Here is a 27,948-nt window from a genome sequence, read left to right on the forward strand (position 1 = left end):
CCCTGTAAGAATACAGCTCACTTATAAGAAGTCATATAGCAGAGTATGAACACAAAGCTACAAAGACAACGTTAGACATAATAGCAAAAATGAGAAAAGTGGTAATGTTATTGCAAATGAAAGCTGTTGCATAACTCCCATTAGTACGTGCTGAACTTCTAAATCAAAATATCATGCAGGTAAGAAAGAATAAAGCTCTAAAAGCAATACCCACCTTGTAAAAATGCAGATCACTAATAGGAAAGTCATACAGCAGAGTATGAATTGCCGCACACACAGCTATAAAGACAACGTTAGAGATAGACTAAAGGCAACACTAACAAATCAAGAAAGCCAGTTGAACATCGTCTTGTAACGTTCATATAAGGAATTTAAATCATTTAATTGTGCATACAATTTCATTCTAAAGGATGCAATATACCTTGTTACCAGGGTGAATTCAAATTTGGTCTGTAGCAATTTATTATACTTCGTGTAATGAAATGGTTTAGCTGTTAAAATCTCAAAAGAAGTACATAATGCGCAAACATTTATACCCGTTTTCACTCATCATTATAGGGCGCAAACCTCTACATATAAAATGATTAAGGTATTCCAGTTTAAATCATTCAGAAGGTTAGCTTATTGTAAAAGCAAGTCAGAGACCCGTTTGTTATGTTTAACATAAATGAGACTGAAAGATCAGTGAAGTTCATAATATATATGTAACATAACATCTCAATCATTTTTATATTTTTGGTAAGGAGACATGTTATATTAACTGGCTATATATGGTTTCATATCATTCAAATGTCCTAAATTTCTTAAAATGAGGTCTAAAGATTTGATTGTTCATATGAAATAAAGAAGGAATTAAATTTGTATAATGTGTCCTAAATACAGAAAATGTTTCATTCAAATTACGTTTTTTATTGATAGTTCATTAAAATCATGTAGAAATTTGAAAGGAATTTTGGAAACATGTTGAACGTTTTCAGTTACTTGAAACTTTCATATAATTGCACAAAATGATGTTTTCATCAGAAAATAAAAATGTCAAGTCGACAGTTTGTGATTCATAATAATAAACAAGTCTACGACGATATATCCGAAAGTTGCAAAGATGAAATTCCTCGCGGCAGCTCAGAACGACAATGGTACTCAGCTTACCAAAGCATTGCAATTGCTCGCACAGAAAGCAAGGTTAAAGCTGCCTCCATGGGATTCGATGGCTTCGGTCTTTTTCGTTGCTTTTAAACAAAAATCCTGTCGTAATACCGTCCCGTCGAGATGGGGAGGAATTATATGATATAAACGTGCAGATAATGACAATTAAGAAGCGAAAACGAAGCTTTTAAATAATGTTATAAACTTCTTGCAACTGTATAATCAGGAAAAGAGACAAAGGAGACGAAGAAGCATTTTCACATTATTATGTAGTATGCTGAAAATTTAGTATTTTTGCGTCAAAATACAATCTAAATGCAATAACATGTATCAAGTGTGTAACATTTTGGAAACGAGTAATCGAGGAAGAGTTAACAACTTGAATTTAGTATAGGTAAAGGTTTGGATAGCAAGTAAAGCTACATGATCGAGGTTGATAAAACCAGATACAACTACAGTTATCGCCTTCACTAATTATTTCTTTGGGGGGTTTAACGTCGCAGCGGTACAACTATATAGCGACTTTCCAGTTTTAAAGGTGTAGTTCACTTAATAATCATCTCTTCCTAAAAAAAACAGTTCTCCTACTCCATTATGCCGGTGTGGAAGTCTCGAATCTAATTTCCACTACTTCTTTGAGTGTCCACGTCCTTTCTGCCTGTCGTTACGATTAATTAAATAGTCTGCAGGGATCTGACGTTGACTTGAACACGATTTTATTTGGTAACTTTCATTCTTCATTCTTATCCTTTCCTACCTGAACACGATTTTATTTGGTAACCCTATCTTTTATGATAATATTTTCACATGTACTAACCTACATATCCGATAGCAAGAGATTCCTTTAGTTTATAAGACAGCTTCCCCTGAGACATTTTCACATTTTCTTAGTCCTTCTTTTTCTCCTTTCTTCTATTTTTGTCTTATTGTCAAATGACATGATTCGTACAGTTTCCATCATATTCGCCTTTACAATTATATTCAATTAATTTGTTTCTTAAGGATGTAGGAGCAAATGTTTTCTAACGTTAAGAATTTTTTCATACTCTGTGAGCTTGAAGAACATTTGTTTCCAAGCCAAACAAAAAAAATAAAATACATAGGTCACCGAACTCGTTTTAATTTTTAGGGCATTTTCCTCACCCACTGCTTTAGCACTTCAGAAAATTTGGAAAATTAGAAAAATGGTTGTACTTTGTAAAACATATAATATCCCACTTAATGTTATAGGGATTTCAGGTGTTACAGACTTTCAAAACATTTTGCAGCTTTAATGACCCACAAAAATGCTTCAAAATGGAAAGAAAAAAAGTTGGGGTCACCGTGCATCTAAGAGATTTATTAAGAAAAAACTGTTGAAAATTGGTGAATTTTGATATTTTTTGTTCTTTTTGTTTTAATATATGTTTTCTAGATAATATAATATGATATCTTGAAAACTTTTATTTCAATTATAGCTTATCATTATATGTATCAGTCAGGAAAATTTCAAAACCAAACCTGATGTACTTTAATAGATATTTGACATTACCTACCCCTACCCCATTGTAAATCTTATGTCAAATTTAGGCAAATACCAGCCAAAAATAAGGGTGAAAAAAATTTTTTTTTCGCAAAAGTAGATTCTATTTGGTTAAATGGTACATTATTAGCCAAATTTATATGACCTATCATTAATTTTTGGCAAAACTTTTGTTAGAAAGCAATATTCGGAGAAACAATTTTTCAAAATGGCGGATATCCTGGAAAAAAAAAACGCTCGTACATCCTTAAGACTACATTCATTATCCCGGTGCAACTAAGAGCTCAAGTATTTGCACAAATTATTTTGTCCGCAAAGAAGAAGAATTCTATAAGACTGTGTGTCTTTCAGTCTTATTCTTTCCTACTTATCTTGTTCAAACTATGATGTATGTATTTAATTTGTGTATGTATTACTGGGAATGAATTATGTTTAAATTAGGGGTGGAGGAAGACCCCTTGTTTTATAAGATAGCTTCCCCTGACACATTTTCTTAGTCCTTCTTTTTCTTGTTTCTTCTATTTTTGTCTTATTGTCAAATCACATGAACCGTAAAGTTTCCATCATATTCGTCTTTACAATTATATTCAATTAAATTGTTTCTTAAGACTACATTCATTATCCCGGTACAACTAAGTGCTCAAGTATATGTACAAATGATTTTGTCCGCAAAGAAGAAGAATTCTGTAAGACTATGTGTCTTTCATTCTTATCCTATTCCTACCTGAACACGATTTTATTTGGTAACCCTAACTTTTATGATCAGGAAAACACTACAATATTTTCACATGTACTAACCTACATATCCGATAACAAGAGATTCCTTTAGTTTATAAGACAGCTTCCCCTGAGACATTTTCATAGTCCTTCTTTTCTCCTTTTTTTCTATTTTTGTCTTATTGTCAAATCACGTGAATCGTAAAGTTTCCATCATTAAAAATTATATTCAATTAAATTGTTTCTTAAGACTACATTCATTATCCCGGGGCAACTAAGAACTCAAATATTTGCACAAGATTTTTTGTCCGCAAAGAAGAAGAATTCTATAAAACTGTGTGTCTTTCATTCTTATTCTTTCCTATTTATCTTGTTCCAATTATAATGTATGCATTTAATTTGTGCATGTATTACTGGAAATGAAATATGTTTAAATTAGGGGTGGAGGAGGACCCCAGTTGCCCCTCCGTGCATTATTTCGTTTATGAACAACTGTAAACTCACAAAATGGCTGCAAGTTGCACTTAAATATTCCATTATAAGATTTGATAATGAACTCAAGGCAATCATATGCAACTATTTCCTCTTTGATAAGTAAAGGGAACTAACTTCAGTTTATTCGGATGTTTATGTAAACTGGATGAAACATACTTAAAAGGTAGCCTCTGTTTGTTTGATATACGTAATGGTTTCTATTTGATGCGTCATTCCTCTGACATGTAGGCGATTTATTTCACAAATATATATTTACATTCGCCCTATTCTTTTCCATTGAAAACTATGCCATTCATTTCGTACGAATAGCAAAAGTAACGTCAACGCAGATTAGTGATAACGGATCGCTGTTTTGACGACGTCCGCGTAAAGTCAAAGAGAACGTAAAACACTTGAGATACATTCTATTGCAAAATTTAACTGAAGAGTTAAACTTTTTGATGCATTAATTTGCGATCACTGACGTAATTCATCGGCGTCTTGGAGCCATGAAGTATTCATGTCTGCATTAAGGCGATGAGCATAAGAAAATCCGGAGCGAGGATGTCAGTAAAATATGTAATCTGGTTTATATATAACAAGTAATCTGGTATTTTAACGAAAATAAATAAACTCACTTCAATTCAAGAATATCCAGTCATTGTTGCTTGTTTTGCTGTGAATAAATGTTCCACAGCCTGCGCCACGCATTGCAAAGTAGGCCTACCACAAACAGAATCTACAGAGGAAAGACATATCAGACGGTCCGGCCTGCTTCAAATACTTATCATCAAGTTCATTTTAATTATATGAAAGATATAAGAAAAATAGGGATGATGTAAACGGGGGTGGGGGTGGTAATGTAAAGGGTTGGGGCATGAAAGAAGCGGGGGGAAGAGGGTTAATAAAATGTGTTGGAGTGAAGGCAAGTATCAGCATCTACATCCAGGACATCGTACACCACACATAACACGAAACGAACTTCAAATTGTTGAAAATATTGGAAAGAACTTCCAATCGCCAGTTACCTAAATAAAGGAAACTGGGGGTTTAAGGGTTAGCATTATATCTCACGGCACAAAATATTAAGTAAACGAACGACATCTTTACCAACAATCTACCTGTCTAATACATTTTAACGTACTGTCCCATTTTAAATATTATCAAAAATTGTCCCACTTCAAACATGAATGCCATTTGTGAAGAAATAAAAGTGCTGAAAACTACCTTGTTATGTGAAGTTTCAACACTGTACCATTATTACAAATGCATCAGAATGGAGGTGTATCAGATCTTTGAAAAGTGTATGTTTTTAAAAGCGCTGAACTTTCCAAAAGTGTGGCCTCTTTATGCAGTCCTTTTCTGGAAATCAATGCATACATCAGTAAATTGACAATCGTCTTGTGGAGTAATGTAGTTTTATATGCCGTTAGATTTTTATGTAAAACAACTTTTTTTATGATGGATCTACCCGTTAAACCCACACTAACCTCAAATTACGCTATTTTTAACTAGATAAAACAGTGTAAATAAAACAATTCCCCGTTGAGATAAGACAAAATATCAGACTGTATAAAGTAAAACATAGGAATAGGGTGAAACGAAGGTATCAGTACACCTATGTTCTCTATAACTTGTCTCAAGTCAGAGTTCCAAGAACATAATGTTTAAGGTATGACTAAGCAAATTGCAAGACAAAACTGAATAGTCATTGTAGTAGCAAATAGGAAAGCTTAACGACTAACAGTAGAGAATAAGCCAGGAAACATGCACTGTGTTTTATGATTTTTTCATAGTATCCTCTGTTTTCTAACAGATTTTACAAATATTTGATTCAACTAAGGCCAGTTTGCATTACGTGGTATGATCTGGTTTCAATTAAAGAGTATTTTAAGAATATGTTCCTTCGTAATAACTACTAATATTTCATTTTATTACACATTCAGTACAAAAAAAATGATATTACATCATTGTTATATTTTGACTTCAATTCTATTAAAGATATTCTAGAATCTTCAATGAAGAAATGGATTTTTGTTTCGGAGTTCATGCGAAATAAACGAAAGAATAGGATCGGCAAATTAAACATGAATCGCGCTCGCATGGACTCCGAAAATAATTCATTTCTTATATTTACTTTATATTTCCATTTCATTTGTTAACAAGTTTATATTATAAACTGCATATATTGTGTTGCATTTAACATTAAAATCAGCTTCCCGGACATTCGGTTCACCAGACAGAACAACTGCGACGTCATTTAAGGAACGTTCTATCTGACTATACGCGGACGTCGTCAAAACAGCGGCCCGTTATCACTAAGAAGCGTTGTGGGAACTTTGGCGACTTTCCTTTTTGCTGTTCATACAAAGTGAACGTCATAAGTTTCAATGGAAAAGAATAGGGTGAATGTAAATATTCAAATACATATTGTTTCGTTCGCAGTAATAATTCAAGAACTTCTTAATATTTTGTAGGATATGTAAACTCTTAAACCGAGTTGACATTGTTTATCTAAAAATTGTTTGTCGAAATTGTACGTTTGTGCCCAAATTAATTCTTCTGGTGTGTAAACTGTTGTTTCAGATATGCTTTCATTCATTTATACATTTTTATTTGTATATGAAACCATTTATAGAATGCGTAAAAATTGATTGGCATATGACCCGCAGTCTATGTAAATGGTTTCTAAGTATATAAATAAATGAGAACTGAACGGGAACAAAAAGTGACACTCACAGCACCTCTAATTTTATAATGGTCGTCCCCTAATTGTTGAATCGAAACCAAACTTCCACAAACGAGTGCTTAATTTTGTATTTATTCCCAAGGTTTCGAAGACCCTTGAGTCTTGTCAATCTATCCACAATCACTTGCGCTCTCATGTTTCATTCAGTTTAAATTTAATTTGTTATACACCATCCACATCAACTGGGCATGCTTTTATTGCCTAGAGTATTGTACCAGGCGTTTTGCACCTGCTTCTGTTCTGACACTGTGTATATTCATTCGTTCAAATGCAATGTATGCTGTCAAGGGTTTCGAGAAAACCCCTTGAAATCGATCGAAATACATATACGTTTTTGTAGTCGTATTACATTTGCACCGAAAAGGTCTATTGTAAGAACAATCATACGGTATACCTGACATGGATGAAGTACTAATTCATATGTTATTATCCTGTTAATTAAACTTGACAATCAATACTTGACACGCGTATTACATAAATATGAACATATCCATTTTCCATGTTTTATTTATAGAAATTAGGTCAGTCAATATTCTAATATCTTAAAGGAACTTAAAATTGTTGGCGTGACTGATTATCTTAATTTAATGTATATGTAACCGTGATTAGTTATTTTAAACTATTAAATGCAATAATACAAGCTATGTAATAGGGTTAAATAAGTTACTGAATGAAATCGTGACAATTTGCCAAGGTCAAATAAACCATAACCGAAAATGTAAACAAGGATACCACTTTATCAAAAAGGAGAAAGGTAAGTTATTTTTAGTTTTGTTTTTATTTTAACTTAAATTTAACAGTTGACAGAAATAAACATAGCTTCCATTTGCAATTGAAAGTTTTAACCTAATTTTTCAATTACGTGGTTTATTAATGTAACTAGTTAATGTTTCCGAAAGTTACCTGAATATACATTCGGTAGTTGTCATTAATTATGCACAAAATATAGTATTTCTTTTAGGCATGATAAATGCATTCAACCAACCATTCAAGTTATAAGGGTAACAGGTCAAGACGGGTGTAATTTAATATAGCAGACCCTTACCTAAATACCTATTTTGAACAAATTTCAGTTTAAGGCTGTAAGATTATCACGGTAACTTTATTCCATTGTAAGTCGGACATAATGAAAGTGTTTATACTTAAAAATGTATAATTCAAACAAAAGCTAATACCTTCACTTATGTGAGAAGCTCTTACAACGATTTGTCGCTAATTTAATATATCCCACTCCCTCCCCCCACCCCCGCCTCTCCCTTGCGTCCCCTAAACCTGAAAAATCATAAAAAGAAACAGTGATTAGAAGAATAGTTCTGTAATATCAATTCTTGAGGTCCTTGCTCATTGAACCGGGTTGCGAACGCCATTTACTGCATTTTCTCTATTCAGCTATCATAATGTGAAAAATACTTAAAAACATAAACATTTTATTTTGAAACTATATTAAAATAGTTTGCATTCTTTTTATGCGACGTAGTATTTTGCACGTTTGTTATACCGGAAATCATACTTAACTTCATTCACCGAGACAAACATAAACTGATAAAGCGCATATCTTTTTTATAATTTGCATGTTTTCGACTTACCATTGTGTTTTTAGAAACATTTTGATCGGAAGTTCTGTTCTACCTTAAATTGAACTTGCACATGAATTATAAGCCAATCACGATATATTTGAATGCTTTTTCTGTCTGTCTCAGCGTGAAAAACATGTCTAAACGAAAAAACGAAGATTTAACTGAGCAAAACAAAGTTCACGGAAGTCTTAAAAGGAAGAAGTCACAGGACAATCAGGAATTACAACATCCAAATTCCTCTACAACTGAACATGCTGCCATCGAGGAAACGGGTATGTCAACAGCAATATATTTTTTACATATTTATATAACTTTCAAAACGTTTATTCATTCGTAACATACATAAAGAATCCTTCTCATGAACATACTTAATCGATTGGTCTGTTAATATGCTTAGTAGCATTCTATGCATTCAAATTATCTTCCAATATTTATTATTCCTTTGTAACATTTTGAAAAAAAAACAAAACAACAGTTTACCCGACTGATAAGACGGAAAGTCGTTTTCAACGTTTAAACTTGTTTAACCTTATCAACAGCAGTAGGTTACCATAGCATGCCCTTTTTGAAATGTGTTTACCAATTTAAAAATTAATCTTGGACATGAAAACGTGTTATTTTTTGTGTGAAGTTAGCACTGAATTTAAGACAGTTATACAATGTTCTATTATACTGATTATGTTTTAAAAACTATAGACCAATATTATCAATAATTGGATTTGTTGGTGACCCGAAAATATGTGGAAAAGTTGAGACGGGGAGGGGGAGGGGAATGGGTGCGGTGTGAAGCTTTGCTCACAACACCAATCATTGATTTATTTGACTGAGTACTTAATTTTAGCCTAACCCAATTGAAACATCTATTGACCCTTCTCAGAAATATAGAGGGCCACAACTCGACCACCATTTAACGCATGAAAGGCTAGAATATTGTTGGAGTTAAAAGAATATGAGTGATTGTCTAAACTCTTACTGCCGTATCTATTACTATACAACACGTAAGTAAATTGTATGGTAATAGAGTATTAGTTACATGTCGTTGTTTTAACAATAATAATGCAGTTTAGGTTATATTGCAACTTTTCTGCCCTATTTCGGAGGAGGACAACATGTCATTTACGATAAGAACGTGCACGCACGAGCGCCATTCTGAATATAATGACAATTGTGTGATACCCCGTAGACGTTTGACACACGACAAAACTGTGGATTACATGGATAATACATGAATAACCCATTTATAATCCTGCCGAGCTTTATTGATAACTATCGCACCATTTCGGAGATATCTAGTTTTTTTATCAGGTAAAGCCATACACACAAAGCAAAATACATCTAGCTATGAAAAGCAAACAAGAATACGAAATTAGGGCTTACATTAAAGTACGTTGAAATACCCGCAAGGCAGATACTCAGCGAACTGAATACTAGTAATTATTTCAAATGGGAAACATAAATTTAAAAATGGTCAAGCAGTACTTAAAGATAGGACTCGTCCTGGCAGGTCCAAAACATCAGTGACGTCAAAGAACATTGCTGCTGTAAGATGTCTGATTGACGATTGTCCTTATTTATTTATGTATTATTTACATGTCAACGGGGAGATCTCATAAGATTCTCACTAAGCACTTGGGATTAAGAAAGGTTTGTGTCCGATGGTGCCTTAACCGAGAGGCAAAGGTCATTGGGGTCATTTGTGTTAAAGAAAGGCTGAAAGTTCTCAAAATAAGATATTTTCACAATGTCACAGCTCCTGATACATACTTTTGTGAGTTACGGCGTCGCGTTGGCAACAGAAAGTGTCTGGAAAAGGTGACCGTAGAACAGAAATTGCAAAAAGAAATGAACAAAAAGTGTAAAAAAAGTTTTGTATTCATCGGGTACTGTTGTACAAATTCCTACACTGTTAGGAAAGCCAGCTACTGCGGTCAAAAACTGAACTTCGCGGTGTCAAGTTGATTCTTGACCACGCTGCGGCTCACAAACGTGCCATCGTTCAAAGGTTTCTCGGAGATGAAAAAGTGATGCAAGTCAATTATCATGTACCAGATCTAAGTCCTTGTGACTTCGTCCTCTTTCCAAGGCTGAAAATAATGCTAGCTGGGCGCATATATTTATCAAATAAAGCACTTGGGAATGGTATTTTCAGGTATTTAAGACCATACCATGGGGAAGTCAACGGCGATCACTTTAAATGTGTTTGTTTGTTGTTTGTTTGTTTGGGTTTAACGCCATTTTGCAACAGTATTTCAGTCATATAACGGCGGGCAGTTAATCTAACCAGTGTTCCTGGATTCTGTACCAGTATAAACCTGTTCTCCGCAAGTAAATGCCAACTTTCCCACATGAATCAGAGGTGGAGGACAAATTATTTCAGATACAATGTCTTTCATCAAATCGTCACGGAGAACATATGCCCCGCCCGGGGATCGAACTCACGACCCCGCGGTCTGTAGAACAACGTTCTCCCTACTGAGCTAAGCGGGCGGATCACTTTGAATGGACAATTAAAAACAATACAGAAGAAAAATGAAAATGCTTAAAGTAACGTTTACTAATATACTGTCTTATGCGTAAATTAAATACTACTTCGAATCAAATTTGAATAGAATACACTCATCGAAATTATCTGTTTGTATTAAGATAGGTTGTGTACAACAGACGTTAGTCATTGAAGTTTAATGCACAGATTAGCATATATTGTGCATGTGGTATCTGATAACGGATCCGTTTCAGTTAAACTATATGATTATACTACATGTTCTTTCACTCAGGCATGACATTTTTGCATTAAGGACTAAAATGATTCCGTCAAAGTTTTAGTTTTGTAGATCTAATTGCTTACAGATTCTAAGGATGACTTCAAAAGTATACAGATGAACATCAGGCCGTACTATATTTCAAAGTGCCATATCAACTGTTGCGCGTATGAGTTAATAAATATAACATTGTTGTCAGCAGAAACCATCGCAGTATACTTACAATACTACCATCGGTTTTCCATTTCAAATATAATTATGAGTAATCAGAAAAACTTCTTTCTTTTAGGGTTTTCAAGTGGGATTTGCAATAACGAACTTGCAATAGGCGGCTCCATACAGCCTTTCAATACAGAACTATCCGGAACAATTGGTCCATTTGTCCGGATAACTGACACTGGAGAATTATGCTTTTTGACGGCAAGGTACATTTTTGGACCCTATCAACCGCTTGAAACTTTCAAAGGGACATTGGTTTATCAGAATATATTTTGCGGGGACAAGACAAAGAAATTGCAGCGGATTTGTGGACATGTAGTTGCAGCTGAGTATAGCGAAAATATGGACATTGCTTTGGTGAAGATATCTAAAGAGTGCATACCTGTTAAGTTCCAGTTTATAGATGTCAAAGAGGAACAGATGATACAAGCAGGCAAGTTTAAGAAATCTGCATAAATCTCAGGTTTGATACTCTAAACATACAAAAACAAACAACATGCAAATGTGCTACATAGAATACAAAAATATGGCCAGACACAATCCGAATAAGAAATATATATATTTCGTTTTTAGCTCCCCTGAGCAGGAAGTGCTCAAACGTGAGCTTTTGTGATCGCCCTGTGTCCGTCGTCATCCGTCGTCTGTCGTCAACAGTTTGACTGTTAACATTCCAGAGGTCACAAATTTAGCCCAATCTTAATGAAACTTAATTTTTGCTAATTCATGTTTTTTTTTCTTAGTTATATTTCGTGGCCAAGAATAAGCAAAAGATTTTCAGCACTTTAGAGCATTTCTATGATATGAAAACCATATATGGTCATTTAGTATGACATGTCTCCTTATCAAAAATAGAAAAATATTGACATGTTATGTTACGAAAAATAATCTGTTCTGAGAAACATCACCCTCTAAGAATGCCCCCATGAAAACAGCCGTTTAGCAATTACGCGTATTTAGATATTTTTCGCAAAAAATAAAACTTATTCAAGGAATTTCACAATGAAAATGGTCTACATCTTTTCTCAATACAATAAGATATAATAAAACTAAGCCAAAAATATAACTGACACCTCCTCATACCACTCATTACACCAGATTTCATCCAAAGCATGGAACTACATTTTGGACTACTTCACAAGTAAAACTGAACAGTCACTTCCGGTTTGGTGTAATCCGTCCTTAAGCGATTCTTCACAATCACGTTTTAGGCAAAAGGGTTTGTTCCTGCTTTTTTGTTGTTGTTGTTATACTTCGGGAGAAGAAAACACAAACACACTACCTGTTACGTTTGGATAAAAAGTTATCTATCTGTTTGGCCTTTTATTGCTAATTTGACCAACCAGCACCACTTTTTCAGGTAATTTAAATTTGCCTTGCATTCAAATCGTAATCGAAATGGTTTAACAGCGGGGAATCAACAAACAAAATACATTCGAATACGCCTGTGCCGAGATACATAGCTTTCACCCGATGAACCTTGTTCATGATTCCTAGATCGGAGGTTAGTATCATAACTTTCGGAATACCCCTCTATGGAAACAAAACAACAAAAATAATTGATGTTTAATTCAGCTATCAATGTAAAACAGAAGAATAAAAAAGATGATTGTGGATGGCGCCTTGATAAAATATACATAATGATAAATATCGTTTTATTAATATAGGCTTGGACAGAACAAATTTTCCTTTGTGTGGAAATACTAGTACAGCAATGGATGCAAGAGGGCTTACATCACAAGAAACAGAAACATACAGACTGGTAAAAGTTGGAATGGCAACTGGGTTCACATCAGGGATATTCTATCTAAAGGAAGGCAAAGTCATGACTGATGAGTACTTTTTTCAAATTCAAAGGGAGACGGCAAATTGTAGTTTGACCGAATTTGTTACATATCAAAATCAGCTCCGTGTGTTATCCAATGGTGATGGCAGGTTTGCAAAGGAAAGCGATGCAGGAGCAGCAGTTTATCTTGTAGACACAAACAACAGATTTCATTGTATTGGTACGATTTGCCGCGCTATGGAAGATGGTGCACTTGTAACTCCAATTCAGGATATCCTCCAGCATCTTAGTCGTCAACTTGGTCAAACACTAGAACTTGTTACATTCGACTCTCAAGTACGAAACTAATTTTCTGCACAATATCATCATTCTCGCATACCAGAGGCCAACTATTGTTACCTGGTTGAACTTCGCCTTTGCATGTTTCATCAATATTTTAATTTATTTCGTCACAATTCTTCTCTAACCAATTAAAATCGTCCTTTCAATATTAACGCAGATTTAAGACGAATAAATTTGTTCTAGAGTTGGATTTTCAACTACTTTGTTAGTGGAGTATGGTTTGGTTAAGTTATCGTCTTTATTGTTTGTTGGCAAGTATTTTGTTGAGATATTTCGGGCCGAATATTGCAAACATTGACTGGCTGAAACCTGTCCCGGTAGTTATTACGAGTGCTCATAAATAAGAGGTTCATGCCGCCATGAAAGGTTTTTGAGAAATTAATTTTATATGAGAGGATTTTCAAGTGAGTTTTAGATTATAGTTATATTTTCACCGAATGGTATGACAATGAAATATATGTTACACCAGGGGATGAAAAAAGGTAATTATAGTACAAAGTTGAGTTTTCTTTTCATCATAATGCTTACAAGGTTGAAAAAAAAAGGCAATGTTCAGTCTGTACTTGCCAACAATTACTTTACAGCAAACACGGAGCTTTAGTTGTACGAGTTGAAAAATACTTATCAGTTTCCGACCGATAGTTTCGACATGTTGTAACCCCACCCCCACCCCCCACAGAAGAAATACATAGACCCCCTCTCATACCTACTGCACATAGAATTACGTAGTCCTGGAATAACTTTAATACTGTGGCGAGTACCGCGTTAGTGCTCAAATCTAATCTTTAAATATCAAATATATAACGTACGTATGGCGCGGGACCATTGAAAAGCAAATGTGCAGTTCAGAACGGTATGCCATTTCAGCACTCATTGCATGCACTCATCCAATCTTGTCTCTAAGTAAAGACAGTTGAACTTACCTTATTTTGCTGTGCGACATTTAGCGTTGGTGTTGCGACATATAACGATGGACATATGTTTGCGACATTTAACGTTAAAGGTGCGACATTTAGCGGCAGATGATTTTGCGACATTTAGCGGTGGTTGCGACATCTAGCGTCAACCTTGTGACATTAAACGGTGGTTGCGACATTTAGCGATATTGCGACATTTCACGGTGCCACAGTATCTCTCTGCGGTTAATTATCAAGATGGTATTTGGTCAAAAAGATAGAAAACTTGATTTGATAAGTGTTATAACATATTGATAGCCATGCTTATATATATATTTAGTTTTTCAATATGAAACAACAATACGATGGGTCAGTGCAAAATGGTCGTAACTTGATTTTTTTACCAAATACACTTTTTTACATAATTTGCCTTATTTAACAGAAATACATCACTTGTTAAAATATCTTAATCACATTCTTAAAATTAAAGTGAAAAAAGTAAAATTGTCAAAAGGTTGTATCTCAGGAAGACACTTTCAGTCAGTGCAACATGGTCGTAACTCAACATACGTCTTTGTTGCACAGAGTTAGTATGCTATTTCACTTTGAAATTTCTGTGCAACATGGTTGTAACTCACAAAGAGTAACATATTACAATAGTTAAATGATAAATAAGGATGATTTTAGTTTTTAAACAACTTAGAAATGGTATTTATACTACAAAATTAATATTATTACCATATTTCATATTTTATCAATGCAAAGTGGTGTTAAGAATTTATTGACCAACATGTTTAGGATTTTACCAAAACATTAAAAAGTCTTGCTCTGTTAAAAAAATACTCTGTTAACTATTTCTCAGCAAAACCTCTTCCAAATTCAGTAGTTTTTAGCATCAGAAGCCCTATTCATAATGTCTTGACTTAATTTTAAGAGGAAAAAATGCACCTTTTTCAAACCTGTCAAGACACACGCATTTCGGCCCTAGATCACGCTCACATGCCTTCTATTCAAGGTCACACGCATTTTAAAGAAATAAAGAAATCAATTGTTTTTTTTTTCGTAGAAAATTTATAATAATACTGAATCAAACATGCGAGGAGACATTGACACGGTGTTTCCATACCGTATAATACAGCTTTTACATTCACCAGTGCAACGTGTTATTTCCACCTCATGAATAAACGTCACAAAAAGTAAACACGGAGGGAGACTATTCAAAACTAGATATATTTTGTGTTAAAAATCTATATTTTCCGTGTGAGGGCGTTTCCGGCTTTTAGGGATTATCGCCCTCTAGACCCCCATGAGGGAAAACCTTCCCTTTGAACCCCGATCACACTCGTGGCCTTTGTGGAGCCTTGACAGCTATGCTTTTTATACTTGTAATTTTTAAATAAACTTTCCTTTATGCAAGTTTCATGTAAAACTGTGAAAGGATAACAATGAACATTTTTCCTTTCGTATGCATATTTCCATGAATTGTGCAAAATACAAAATGGTATTATTAAAGGTGGAAATTTTTCTGTGCTATAAGTGAAGCATGACTTCTGCTTGTAAAGCTCGTATTCCGATAAGTTTTATTTGGATATACAGAAGATTTTGTTAGGTATATCGAATATTTGTATAAGTTGTTAAACCACTAAAACATAAATGATCAGCATTAATAATTTTACATTTAAATTTAATGAATGATTTACTTGATTTTTATGTTGCAAAACACCAACATAAAGGCCTGGCTGATCAAGGGCCATGGCCAAGAGAGCCCATGCTCCCCCTATATCCCCCACCCCACACTGACTTAAACTCATCGAAGTTACATGCAAACAAAATAATATTTTTTCAATATATAGACCCAAAACTGCACCAGAGGCCACCATTTCATGCCTGCATTTCAAAATTTCCAGGAGGGGAGATGCTCCCGAGCCCATAACAGGAGGGAAGTATCCCCTCTATACCTAAACATATAGACCGATGCAAATGCACTAGAGGCCATTATTATGTCTCCCACACCACTGTGTGGTGGGAGACATATTGATTAACTCTGTCTGTCCATCCATCCGTCTATCACAGATCTTGTCCACACTCTTTAAGTCGAACAGTTCTCATCCAATTTTCCCCAAACTTGAAAAAATGTGTTTGCCAATAAGTCCTCATCCAAGTTTGATAACTAGCCAAATCAACCCAGGCACTTTGGAAGTATGGCCCTTGAAACATTGGTTTTTGATAAACAAAGCACTGAAAGTCTGATTGCATTGTATTTGATAATCAAAGTTCTGGAAGTCTGATTAGGTTGTATCAAAGCTCTGAAAGTCTGATTGGGTTGTTTTTGATAATCAAAGAACTGGAAGTCTGATTGGGAATTAAGAATATATAGGGAGAAAGGTTTACGCTTGAACATTTCTCGTCCGATCTCATACTACTATTCTGATGACTTGGCAGCTGTGGGAGACATGTGCTTTTCTCAAAAGCAGCTCTAGTTTCATACCTAATTTTCAAAAACTTCCAGAGGAGACACATTCCCCTCCCCAAATAGGAAGGAGGTATTATACCAAACAGGAAGGCGTTATCCCCTCCTGTACTTCGAAATTTAGGCCCAGAAATGCACAAGAGGCAACCATTTCATACCTAAATTACAGAAATTTCCAGGGGAGAGCCCTTCCCCTCTCTCCTCACTTTAGTCTTACTAAAAGTAGGGAGGGCTAACCTCTTGTACCTCAAAATTCAGACCCAAAAATTCACAAGAAGCCAGTATTTCATAACTATGTTTAAAATATTTCTAGGGGGGAAACCCTCTGAACCCCTTCTATACCTTTACATTTAAACCCAATTGCACCTGAGGCCACCATTTCATACCTATGTTAAAAAAGAAAATCCAGGGAGAGAACCACCTGACCCCCTTAACAGGAGGGAGGTATCCCATCATGTACCTCAAAGTTGTGACCCAAAAAGGCACTAGAGGCTTCTATTTTATACCTATATTCCAGAGGGAGACCCCGCTGACCAACCTAATAGGAAGAGGGGACCCTCTTAATACCTGAAAATTTAGACAAAAAATATGCATCAGAGGCTGTCACTTCATACATATATTACAAAATTTTCCAGGAACAGACCATACTGACTTTCAAATTTTACATCAGGTGTATGGCATCATTTTTGATGTTAGTTTCATGTGACTGTGTTGTTGTGTTTATCATGTTCTTTAATTATAACATTTTCAGTTTTACTCAAGCTAAAGAACAAATTTATACCATTGATAATTGTTTAAGTGTAGATTTTTATGTAATAAAAAGACATTTAGACTTGTATCAAGAAGCATGCACATGTTTATTTGCAGAATAGTATTTTGCTCCTGGGGCATGCGTTATTCATGCTGCAGAACCGGTGCATATTTCTTGTTGAAAATCTAATAACTAAACAAAGACATATTCAAATACCTTAGACCTTAAAGGCTCATAATGCCTATATTCTGTAAAATATGCAAATATCTTGTACTTTAAAGACACTCAGTGTCTACATACTGTAAAATATTCAAGTACCTTGGACCAGTCAAGCACTTTTTGTCCATTTACTGTAAAATACTGAAATAACTTTGACCATAAAAGCTCTCAGAGCCTATATTCATTAAAATATGTAAATATTTTGGACCAGTCAAGCTTCTTTTGTCCATTTACTGTAAAATAATGAAATAAGTTTGACCATAAAGGCTCCCAGTGCCTATATTCAGTAAAATATTCAAGTACCTTTGATCAGTCAAGCTCTTATATTATGTCCATTTACTGTAAAATACTGAAATAACTTTGAATATTAAAACTCTCAGAGCCTACATTCAGTAAATATGCAAATATCTTGGACCAAGTCAAGCTCTTATTGTCTTTTTACTGTAAAATACTTTTAATAATTTAAAATGTGTTTTTGTAGTAGTACATTTTTATTTCTACATATTATATGATTTTTTTTGACATTTTTGCGAGTAAAACAAGTCAATGAAAGTACAGAAAAAGATAAATGGATATGCTTAAAAATATTGAATTAATAGACTTTTGAATAAACATCTCTGTTATGAATTATCTCCCATAAATTATTTGTTATCATTTAGTTACGACCTTGTTGCACTAAGTTTTTGACAAAATTTCCACACATTTCAGCGCAACATGGTCGTAACTGAAAACTTTCAAATAACTCCTCAGTGAACATTTTTTTGACATTTTTTCCCATAGTATTGTAGTTATTATTGTTATTTGATAAAAATAATATAGATTGTATGTTTTTCATTACATCATTTGAATACAAAAATGTTTTTTGCTTCTCCTGTAAAGTTTTCAAAAAATGAGTTACGACCGTGTTGCACTGACTCATCGAATATCTTTCGTAGAAGAGTAGTCTGTTTAAATTTAACATCATCTGCCAAAGTATTAAGGTAAATAATAAGATAACACTGTATTAAGAAAAAATACAATTCAACTTTTGACATTACGAATAACATTAAATTTCATGTACTGATATTTCATGTCATGGGTTACTTTCAGATGGCAACTGATTCCTTTAACCCCTATGAGAAGGCAATTTTTGATCGAGCTTTGAAGACTGGAAAGGAAAATGACAGACACATACGAGTAAACATTATAGGCTTTTATGGACAAGGAAAAACATCTCTCACCAGAAGGTTATTGCAGGACTCATTAGATGATATTGAAAGCACCGATGGTATAGACGTGCATATAAGAAAGTGTAAAATAAGCAAAGGCGGCTGGGAAACATTTGGAGCAAAGAATGAAATTCATGAGCTTTCTCGTCGACTTGTCGCGGTAGCACACTCAGAAAATGTCAAGGGAACAAAAGGCAATGAAAATACCGAAAAGTGGGAAGACAGTTTAGATCTCACATCCCCGCTGAGTGAATGCAAATCAGCGTCACTTACATCACTGGACAGTGATACAAAAAATGGAGAATCGAGCAAACGTACGCGTGAACCTGAAAATGCAGGAGGGGATATAAACATCGAAAATTGTAATATTTACACAAAAAATAGAACACTGTTGAGACATTTTTCTGAAAACCTACGTCACAATAAAGCCTTACAAGACGATGAGCTGCTGGCAACTATTTGGGATTTTGGAGGACAGTTTATTTATTACACAACACACCAGATATTTCATTCAAGAGATGCAATATATCTGTTGGTGTTTGACCTAAATAAAGATCTAGATAACGTTATAGAAGATACAGACTTCCCTGAGAGACAGGAAAAGATGAAAAACAGTTTGATGTTTTGGGTGAATTCCATTAATGCCTTTGTTGGCACAGACGATAGCATGGAACCTGTCATCATCCTCGTAGGAACACACAAAGATACGTTCGAAGGTGATGTAGACGCCAAATTAGAAGAAGTTAAAAATCTATTTGCTGGCACAGATGTACGAAAACATATTTATGAACAGACATTTGCTGTCGCTATTTTTGACACGCATGATAATGTAATTAATGACTTGCGCAGTATAATTCATCAGATCGGAATCAAAAAGGCAGCAAATAAACAAATACCAGCTAACTGGATTCCATTAGAAATGTTACTGTTAGAAGAGAGAGAAACACGTATAGTTACATTTGAAAGGGTAAAATGTATAAATGCTCATTCTGATTCGCCAATAGAAGACGTGAATGAGTTAAAGCTCTTCCTGAAGTACCATCATGATAAGGGGACTCTTGTTTATTTTGATGAAGAAGAACTGAATGAATATGTCATATTAAATCCTCAATTTCTTGTGGATGCATTTCGATGCATCATTACATCTAAATCAGTCTGTGACGGAAGTGCTAGGCTGTATCAGCTTTGGAAGAGAATGATAAATATGGCCATTTTAGAACAGGAATTACTAAACGCTGTTTTGAGTAAGAACAAACAGTTCTCCAAGTTTTCCGCAATTGTACTTAAGTTTTTGAAAAGGCACAGAATTTTAGCAGAGATTCTTAAAATGGAAGAAATCAAAACTCCGAAATCAGTCACAATAACTAGAACTGGAAATTACATGATACCAAGTTTTTTGAAAGCTTGTTGTAATAGCGAAACGGCTGAAAAATTTATTCACGGTAAAACGTTTTCTAGTGTTATTCTTGGGATATCGCTGGAAAACAATATCGTGCTAAGTACTCTTTATGAAAGAGTTACAGCTGCTGCAGTCGGAATATGGCCTCCAATAGTCTTCCGAGATCAGTATTTAGTTTTCCAGAATGCAGGTTACTTTCTGCTAGATTTCCAACATACAGGGAAGATCACAAAGGTGGAAGGAAAGGGTCTCGAATTGATGGTAATAAAACTGGTTCCATCAAAAGAGGATTTAGCGGTTATAAGTGACGGTTTTCGAAGATATGTGGAGATGGTCGTGCGTCAAGAATTTAGAAAACTTCATGATGACCCAAGAAATGATCCATTTAGTCATTATATTAAATGCAACCATACCGAACATAATGGCAAAGGAAGTACGTTGTCTCATGTATTTGAAGAAATCAAAGGAAAAAAGAAAGTTTGTTGTCCTGATTATGAAAACCATAGCATACAGGTTAGACAAGCAGATGATGAATGGTTTCAGAAAGAAACATTATCAGAAAACAAACAAAAACTTGCTGATCGTAAAGTGACAGAGAGAGATTTAGTGAAGATAGCACAAGCGATCGGTTCCAACTGGAAGCTTCTTGCGTTTGAACTAGATATTCCCGCAGATGAGGTTGACAGGATTGAAATGAAAAATCATCATGCTGGAATTTCAACAACGCTTTTCTACATTCTCAAATATTGGATGGACCATAATTCCGAGAATGCGTATTTGTCAAGTTTAATAGCATCAATACAAAGTATTGGCGAGCTTACAGTGAACAACGATAAATTAAGAAATGTAATTGATGATTTCTGAGCCACATTTGAAGAGATCTAAAATACTGTATAGTCTCTATCTGAAATTAATCTTTCTTACCACTGTTGTGAATCAAGTTTTGAGCTGTGAAACGTCTCCCACTTAATTGAAATTTGTTTAGCTATGCGTGTCGTAAGGCTAACAGGGCAGTATAGTCACAGCACCATGTGGGATGCCAAATATGACAGAATGAGAAACATGTGCAATAAGACGGAAACTAAAACCGAAGGCCTCCGAATTCCGACCAGATTCTCTACCGACTGATCTACATCTGACTCTTGACTAAAGTCGGAAACAATGATGTACCTCTTCTATGACAGCACGTTGAACATTAGCTGTCACATGGTGAGAAAACTTGTCAGCGAGACCGGCACTCAAACCAAGGGCTCAGAAGACGACAGAGCTACCGCATCACAAGTCACCTTTACTGCGTCTTCACATGAACTAACGCTACGTCCTAAATGGCGAGTTGCAAGTAATTAGATCTCAGCTATTGTAAATATATTCGTGACGTTTACAAAGGACAGTTACATTATCTCAAACTTAGATATCCTGTAAGTTTTATAACAATCCATTGCCAAATAAAGCCAACATTAAAATCTTAAAACTTCTTTGAGTCCTAAGTCGTTGAAATATCAACATCTTCCTATTGACGACCAACTCAAGACATCAAACAACGATCCGCTCACAAGTACTCGAGATATTTTAACAGATTAAAGTCTCTGTTAAATGTACCATGATCTTTAGAGCAATGTGTAGTTTGTATTAATTCATACTGAATGGGAGATCAGGATGTTAAGTATTGCAAAGTATACGTTTTCAATTTCTTGTTGTAAAACGACTTTTTCTCGTACATTTGTACCAATGTTTGTTGTTACATGACAGAGAACAGGAAAACATGGAATTGCAGCCTTGATCTTTTCATGCACCCCCACCTTCCCCCCGAAGGTGGGTATATTAAAATCGCACTGTCCGCGCGTACGTGCGTGCTTGCGTGTAAATTCTTGTCCTAGCTGCCATCCATACAGGGATTTCAAAATAACTTGGCATTTATATTCACCATAATGAGACGACGTGTCATGCTTAAGACAAAGATCCCTAGCTCCAAGATCAAGGTCACACTTAGAGGTCAAAGGTTAACAGGGTCTGTTTCGTGTCCGGTCCAGAACTCTGCCGTCCATGAAGGGATTTGAAAAAATAACTTGGTCTCAATGTTAACCATAATGAGACGATGTGTCATGCGCAAGACTCAGATACCTAGCTCCAAGGTCAAGATCACACTTAGAAGTCAAAGGTTAACAGGTATCCGCTTCTTAACTCTGTCATTTATCCAGGGATTTTGAAATTACTTGGATAATTGTTCCCCATAATTAGACGACGTGTCATGCGCAAGATCCAGACCCCTAGCTCTTAGATCAACGTCACACTTAGAGGTTAACATGGTCTGTTTCTTAACTCTGCCATCGATGAAGGATTTTAAAATTACTTGGCATAATCGTTCCCTATAATGAGATGACATTTCATGCGCAAGACCCAGACCCCTAGCTCCAAGGTCATGGTCACACTTAGAAGTCGAAGGTTAGCATGGTCTTTTTCTTGTCTGGTCCATAACTCTGCCATTTATCAAGGGATTTGAAAATAATTTGACACAAATGTTAACCACATTAGGTTGCAAGGTGTGTTGCGCTTATGACCCGGGCCACTCAGATCAAGGTCACAAAATGATTCCTACCTAAACTATTCTGGCATATATTGCTCAGACAACTGTAGCATTTTTGGGCACGCTTCGGGGGCATTTGTCACTAATAGAGACAACTCTTGTTCCTTGTAACATGTGCGACAGAGGGTCAGACTGCAGTCAAAATTGCGTTTACAAAAACAAAATCATATTGTTAAGCTAACTGTGAAAAATTATCCAGAATAAAAACCATGCATTCATGTATTAGTGTACTCGTCTTATGAACGGAAGATAATCTTCTTTGCTATCTTAGACATTAAATGCAGGGTAATCTCCCTTTATACTTCTCCTCCGAAAGTTCCGATAGGAATTATAACTGTATTATAAAGTAACAACAATTATAATTGAGTTATCTAAAGCTTAATAATACGCCGTGCACATGGCCGTCTTAAAGTGGCATTATGTGTATCTCTCTACACATAGTGTGTTTTTGGTGAATGTTTTATAAAAACAATTTTCGATTGCTATGCATTAAAATGTGTTAAATTAACGATAATTCCGCATAAGTATTTGAAGTTGATGCTTTAGAAATAAAGAATTCGGACTAATAAAATAATACATGTAGTTCTTTTCTTCAATCTTCTATGCAGTGAACTCCATTACCTATAGGTAGAGATTTCTGAAGTTCCTGCGTGCAGTTTGACTTTTCTTAAAAAGACTGCCCCAGTGTTTGGAAAGTTATTATTTCGTACTGGTAACAGGAAGAGTTTGGTATATTGGGTTAAAAGCTTTAATTCCCTCCACCCTTTTTGCAGACAGATCAATTTTAGCTGCATTTTTACTTTAAAAATGCGCATATTTCCACGTTAATTAGCGTTCTGATAATTCACTTGACAATGTTCCTTTGTGTGATACGTCGAACAATATAAAATGTTTGTTAAATCATAAATTTATTGCAATTATCACACAAGACATGATAGTAAATTTGCCACAAGACATGAATATACAGTACAGATATATACAACAGCAACAGTACATCAAGACATATAATACTATAGTACATCAAAATACATTCGGTATATAAAATATTAGGATGTTAAGTCTTGAGTGATATTTTGTTATTGTTATAATAATGTTTCTACTGTTTACATTTACTTGGTAATTGCTTTTATTCTGTGGATGATTGATTATATTTAGGGCCTGTAAATTTTAAAGCAAAAAAAAATCATTCTGTATATTTGCAATGAATCGAGTGCGTTTTTTTTTTAGAACATTTTCCTTTTATCGTAATATCATTGTTGGGGATTTCGCATTGCAAGTAATATCTAAGTGCTAAAGACTTTTGAACTTACCTTTGTTATTCTTTGACTTCGTTTGTAGTGCGACAGTAAACGTTGGTGTTGCAACATATAACGGTGGTAAATTCTTGCGACATTTATAGTATAATGTCCGACATATAGCGGTATTTGTATTGAATCTGTAACATTTAGCGGTAGTTCTGACATTTAATGTCAACCTTGGGTCATTTAATGGTGGTTGAAATATTTAGAGGTGGCGGGACACGAAACGGTGTCACAACGTTGTTCGAAAATGCACTTAAAGTAAACGTCTACTATAGTTTAAAGGAATTAATGAAATGGACAAATTTATGTGGATATTTTCTGTGTATCATCTCATTGTACCGATAATTCATTAACCCATAAAAGGGATTATTTGTCATTTGACGTATAGAACAGTTTTAGCACACATATAGGCTTAAGTGAAAATCTTACGTAAGGCGTACGCGGGTACACAAGTCGTATCATTTTTTTTTCTTTTCAAATTGGTATTATCATTAAAAACGTTTTCTCTAAGCATGAACATAGAGCATGAAATACTTTTATGTTTCTTTAAAGTTCAATACAACGCCATGCTAAAACTATAATGATTATTATAAGACAAATTTGTGCGCCTACATATTTTGATATAGGATAATGTGGAAGCCCTTGAAAGACTTCTTACTTCAGTACTTTTAACTTCTGTCTTCCATCTTCATTACTTCTAACTTCAATTTGTCATCTTCTGTACTTTTTACGTCATAACTTCTATCTTCCATCTTCATTACTTCAAACTTCAATTTGTGATCTTCTGTACTTCTTACGTCATAACTTCTAGCTTCCAACTTCATAACTGCCAACTTCGGTACTTCTGACTTTTCAATGTCAATACTTCTAACTTTATTACTTGTAACTTCCACCTTCATTTCCAGCTTCAGTACTTCTATCCTCTAACTTCTTTACTTCCACTTCTTACTTCAAATTTCGCTACTTTTATCTTCCAACTTCAATTCTTCAAACTTTACAACTTCTAACTTTACCGTCATTACTTTCATATATCTAATGTTGGACTTCATCATATCCAACTTCATTACTTTTAACTTCTAACTTCATTACTTGTAATTTCTAAGTCGCATCTTCTATATTTCCATATTTCGTCACACCTAGATTCTTAATTCTATACTTCTAATTTCAAACTGTCAACTTCATTATTTCTAACTTCTCAGATGAAACTTCGTTATTTCTAGTTTCCATATGTATTACTTAAAAAAAACATTACTTCTAACTTCCAGTTTCATTACATCCTACTTCTAAATTCCATCTTCTGTATTTCTAACTTCCATCTTCTCTATTCCTAACTTCCAATGCCTTTACTTTTCATTTCCAATTTCAGTGTTCTACATGTAAGGGAATAAGTAATAAAGTTGCAAGTTATAAGTTAAAAGTCATCTAGTTTGAAGTTGGAAGTCATAAAATAATTAAGAAGTAAGGAAGTTAGAAGCCAAAAGTATTGAAGTTAGAGCACTTTGTTTGATCATATTAAACACAGGGAGATCAAGCCATTGATTAAATAGATACTACTTGGTTAGTGGAGTTATGCCCCTTAGACTTTTGCTGTTCTGTGTATGTTTGATACTGTATTGTTTTTTTTTGCATTTTTGCATTAATATGCTGCTGTACAAAATCTAAATGTTAAGTTGAACCTGATATAAAAACACATTTACAAACTAGATAGAGGTGTGAACTCTATGTGCAAAGTTGTGCGGTCTTAAAATATTTCCCCGCCGTTACATGACTGAAAAACTGTTGAAAAACGACGTTAAACCCAAAACAAACAAACAAACTTAAAATATTCCTGCTTTCATATTCAGTTTCATTTTATCCAGTACAAATCAACTTCATTCATTTGAAAAAATACAGTGTGTTGCAGTGAAAGTTATGATAACTAAGTCATGTTTTTGTCCTTATTTGTCGTGAAACAAAATTCCCTTCAGAAACAAAAACACACAACGGGAATACTAAAGTTGAACGGATTTATAGTAACCTGACGGGTTTATTCGTATGAGGAGAAATTAAGCTAAGCCTTTCTTGAGGCGGAAGTTAATTAAATAGTGATAGGCTAACTTTAATCAACGAAGATTCTGTACTTAATCAATTTTTATTCATTCTATTTATAACAATCAGTTTGTGCATTTATATAAACACAAGAGCAATCGTTTGTATATAAGTTATCCATTCTAACATAGTCGTCGACAACACGTGGCATGCAAACATATCTTATGAACAAAAAACAATCAAAATGAGTCCCCGGCTACGTTCTATGCTTCCAAAGAATATTTTCATAATCAGAGGGTAACAACACATTTTATATGTGTAAGTATATGAAAGAAGAAAACAACATATATTCTTTTAAAGCAATTATATCAGAAATGAATACACCAGATGTTAAATAGCGAGTTTTCGCACTTTAATTTACATGCCGTTGATATGTAAATGAGACAGGTTTGATAGACAGCGCAAGGAACATGGCTGCAGTTGATCTGTTCTTAACTGTAACTGACTGGTTAGATTTGCGTGCTTTAAAAATGTAATCGTTTGCAAAATACATTAATTAGGTCATTTTATAGAACCCCTGTTGTAGTGTGATTCGTTTCAAACCAAGGTCATGGCAATTTTACAAATAAAGAGTCAGTGTGTTGTCTACATAATAAGAACATGGTGTTTTATTCATGGATTTAATTACGTCCAGTCGTGTTGGACAAGATTTTGGACTAATTTGACAATTTCACTAGTAAATATTTTGTATTATTTTCGTAATAAGTTATATTTTCATTAACGTATCGTGACTGATTAATTTGTTAAGAGACACATTTTGACTCGGGTAGTCATGTGTATAAATCTTGAAATCATTATATCCCCCAGACAGAAAGTATATGGGGCTATATTGAGGTCACGCATGTCAGTCCGTTGGTCCGTCCGTCCGACAATATTAGTGTCCGCTCCCTATCTGTTTAATCGCTATGCGATTTTCATAATATAAGCATTAAATATTTACCATGGGGCCAAAGATCAAATAGCTCATATTTATGTATGCTTCGTTTTCAAAACCACTGAAATGAGTTTCATAGAATTAGTATCGGCTGTTAACCTCATTCAAACGACAGAGAGACACGGTCCAATGCCAAGGTCACACTAAGAGGTGAAAGATTTGTGACCTCTTCGTATTGTCTTGACCACTACAATGATTTTCATAAAACCAGCATCGATTGTTTAACCTCAACAAGACGACATGAAGAGTGCACAGCCCAGGGCAAAAGTAACACTTGAAGGTTAAATGTCATGTTAAGAACATTTTAATTTCTTAGTGTTAATGTAGCGTTTGTGAATTTCATCATAATATAAATGATCGTACCAAATATTTTTCTGGCGTTTTCGTTAATTTGTCTGCGCAATATTTGTATCCTGAAAATATCTTTACTAAAATAACCTATATCAGTCAACCGATTACACGGTAGCGTTGTTGTAAGGTGTCTTGACTTTCATGCACGTTACATTGCGTTCGAAATCACTTCAGCTCATTTTCCTTTAATTCAGTGTTATGTAATTTTATCGATATTGCTTTTATTTATATATTATCATCATGATTATATTGTTTTATGTAACATATTAACGATTTTATTTTTTTCCCTGTATTGTTTATTTTCTTCAAACGACGATGACAAGCAATCTGTCTTTAGACCAAAGATGTTTTAAAGATTTTTATTGGACATCTTCTACAAAAGTGTATTTCTTTCATTAAATGAACCATAAAATCATGATAAGTTTGATCAGATATGTGCTGCAGTATTCCTTCCTGTTA

General features: G+C 34.5%; 1 protein-coding gene across 1 annotated transcript; it reads left to right on the forward strand.

The window, feature by feature from the left end:
* Nucleotides 1-7,055: 7,055 nt before the first annotated feature.
* LOC123540198 (uncharacterized) lies at nucleotides 7,056-23,033 on the forward strand. Its single transcript, XM_053527446.1, has 5 exons — nucleotides 7,056-7,362; nucleotides 8,309-8,457; nucleotides 11,234-11,596; nucleotides 12,828-13,282; nucleotides 18,714-23,033. The coding sequence occupies exons 2-5, from the start codon at nucleotides 8,319-8,321 to the stop codon at nucleotides 21,093-21,095; spliced, it is 3,339 nt and encodes a 1,112-aa protein (XP_053383421.1). The 5' UTR covers nucleotides 7,056-7,362; nucleotides 8,309-8,318; the 3' UTR covers nucleotides 21,096-23,033.
* Nucleotides 23,034-27,948: the final 4,915 nt, after the last annotated feature.

Source organism: Mercenaria mercenaria, chromosome 16 (assembly GCF_021730395.1).
Source record: "Mercenaria mercenaria strain notata chromosome 16, MADL_Memer_1, whole genome shotgun sequence".
NCBI classification, from domain to species: Eukaryota; Metazoa; Mollusca; class Bivalvia; order Venerida; family Veneridae; genus Mercenaria; species Mercenaria mercenaria.

What these genes read in the sequence shown, in the direction of transcription:
- LOC123540198 (XM_053527446.1), top strand. Translation starts at nt 8,319, where the DNA reads ATGTCTAAACGAAAAAACGAAGATTTAACTGAGCAAAACAAAGTTCAC. An exon ending in GGAACAGATGATACAAGCAG is followed by an intron (nt 11,597 to 12,827) that starts GCAAGTTTAAGA and finishes TTATTAATATAG; the next exon opens with GCTTGGACAGAACAAATTTT. An exon ending in TTGTTACATTCGACTCTCAA is followed by an intron (nt 13,283 to 18,713) that starts GTACGAAACTAA and finishes GGTTACTTTCAG; the next exon opens with ATGGCAACTGATTCCTTTAA.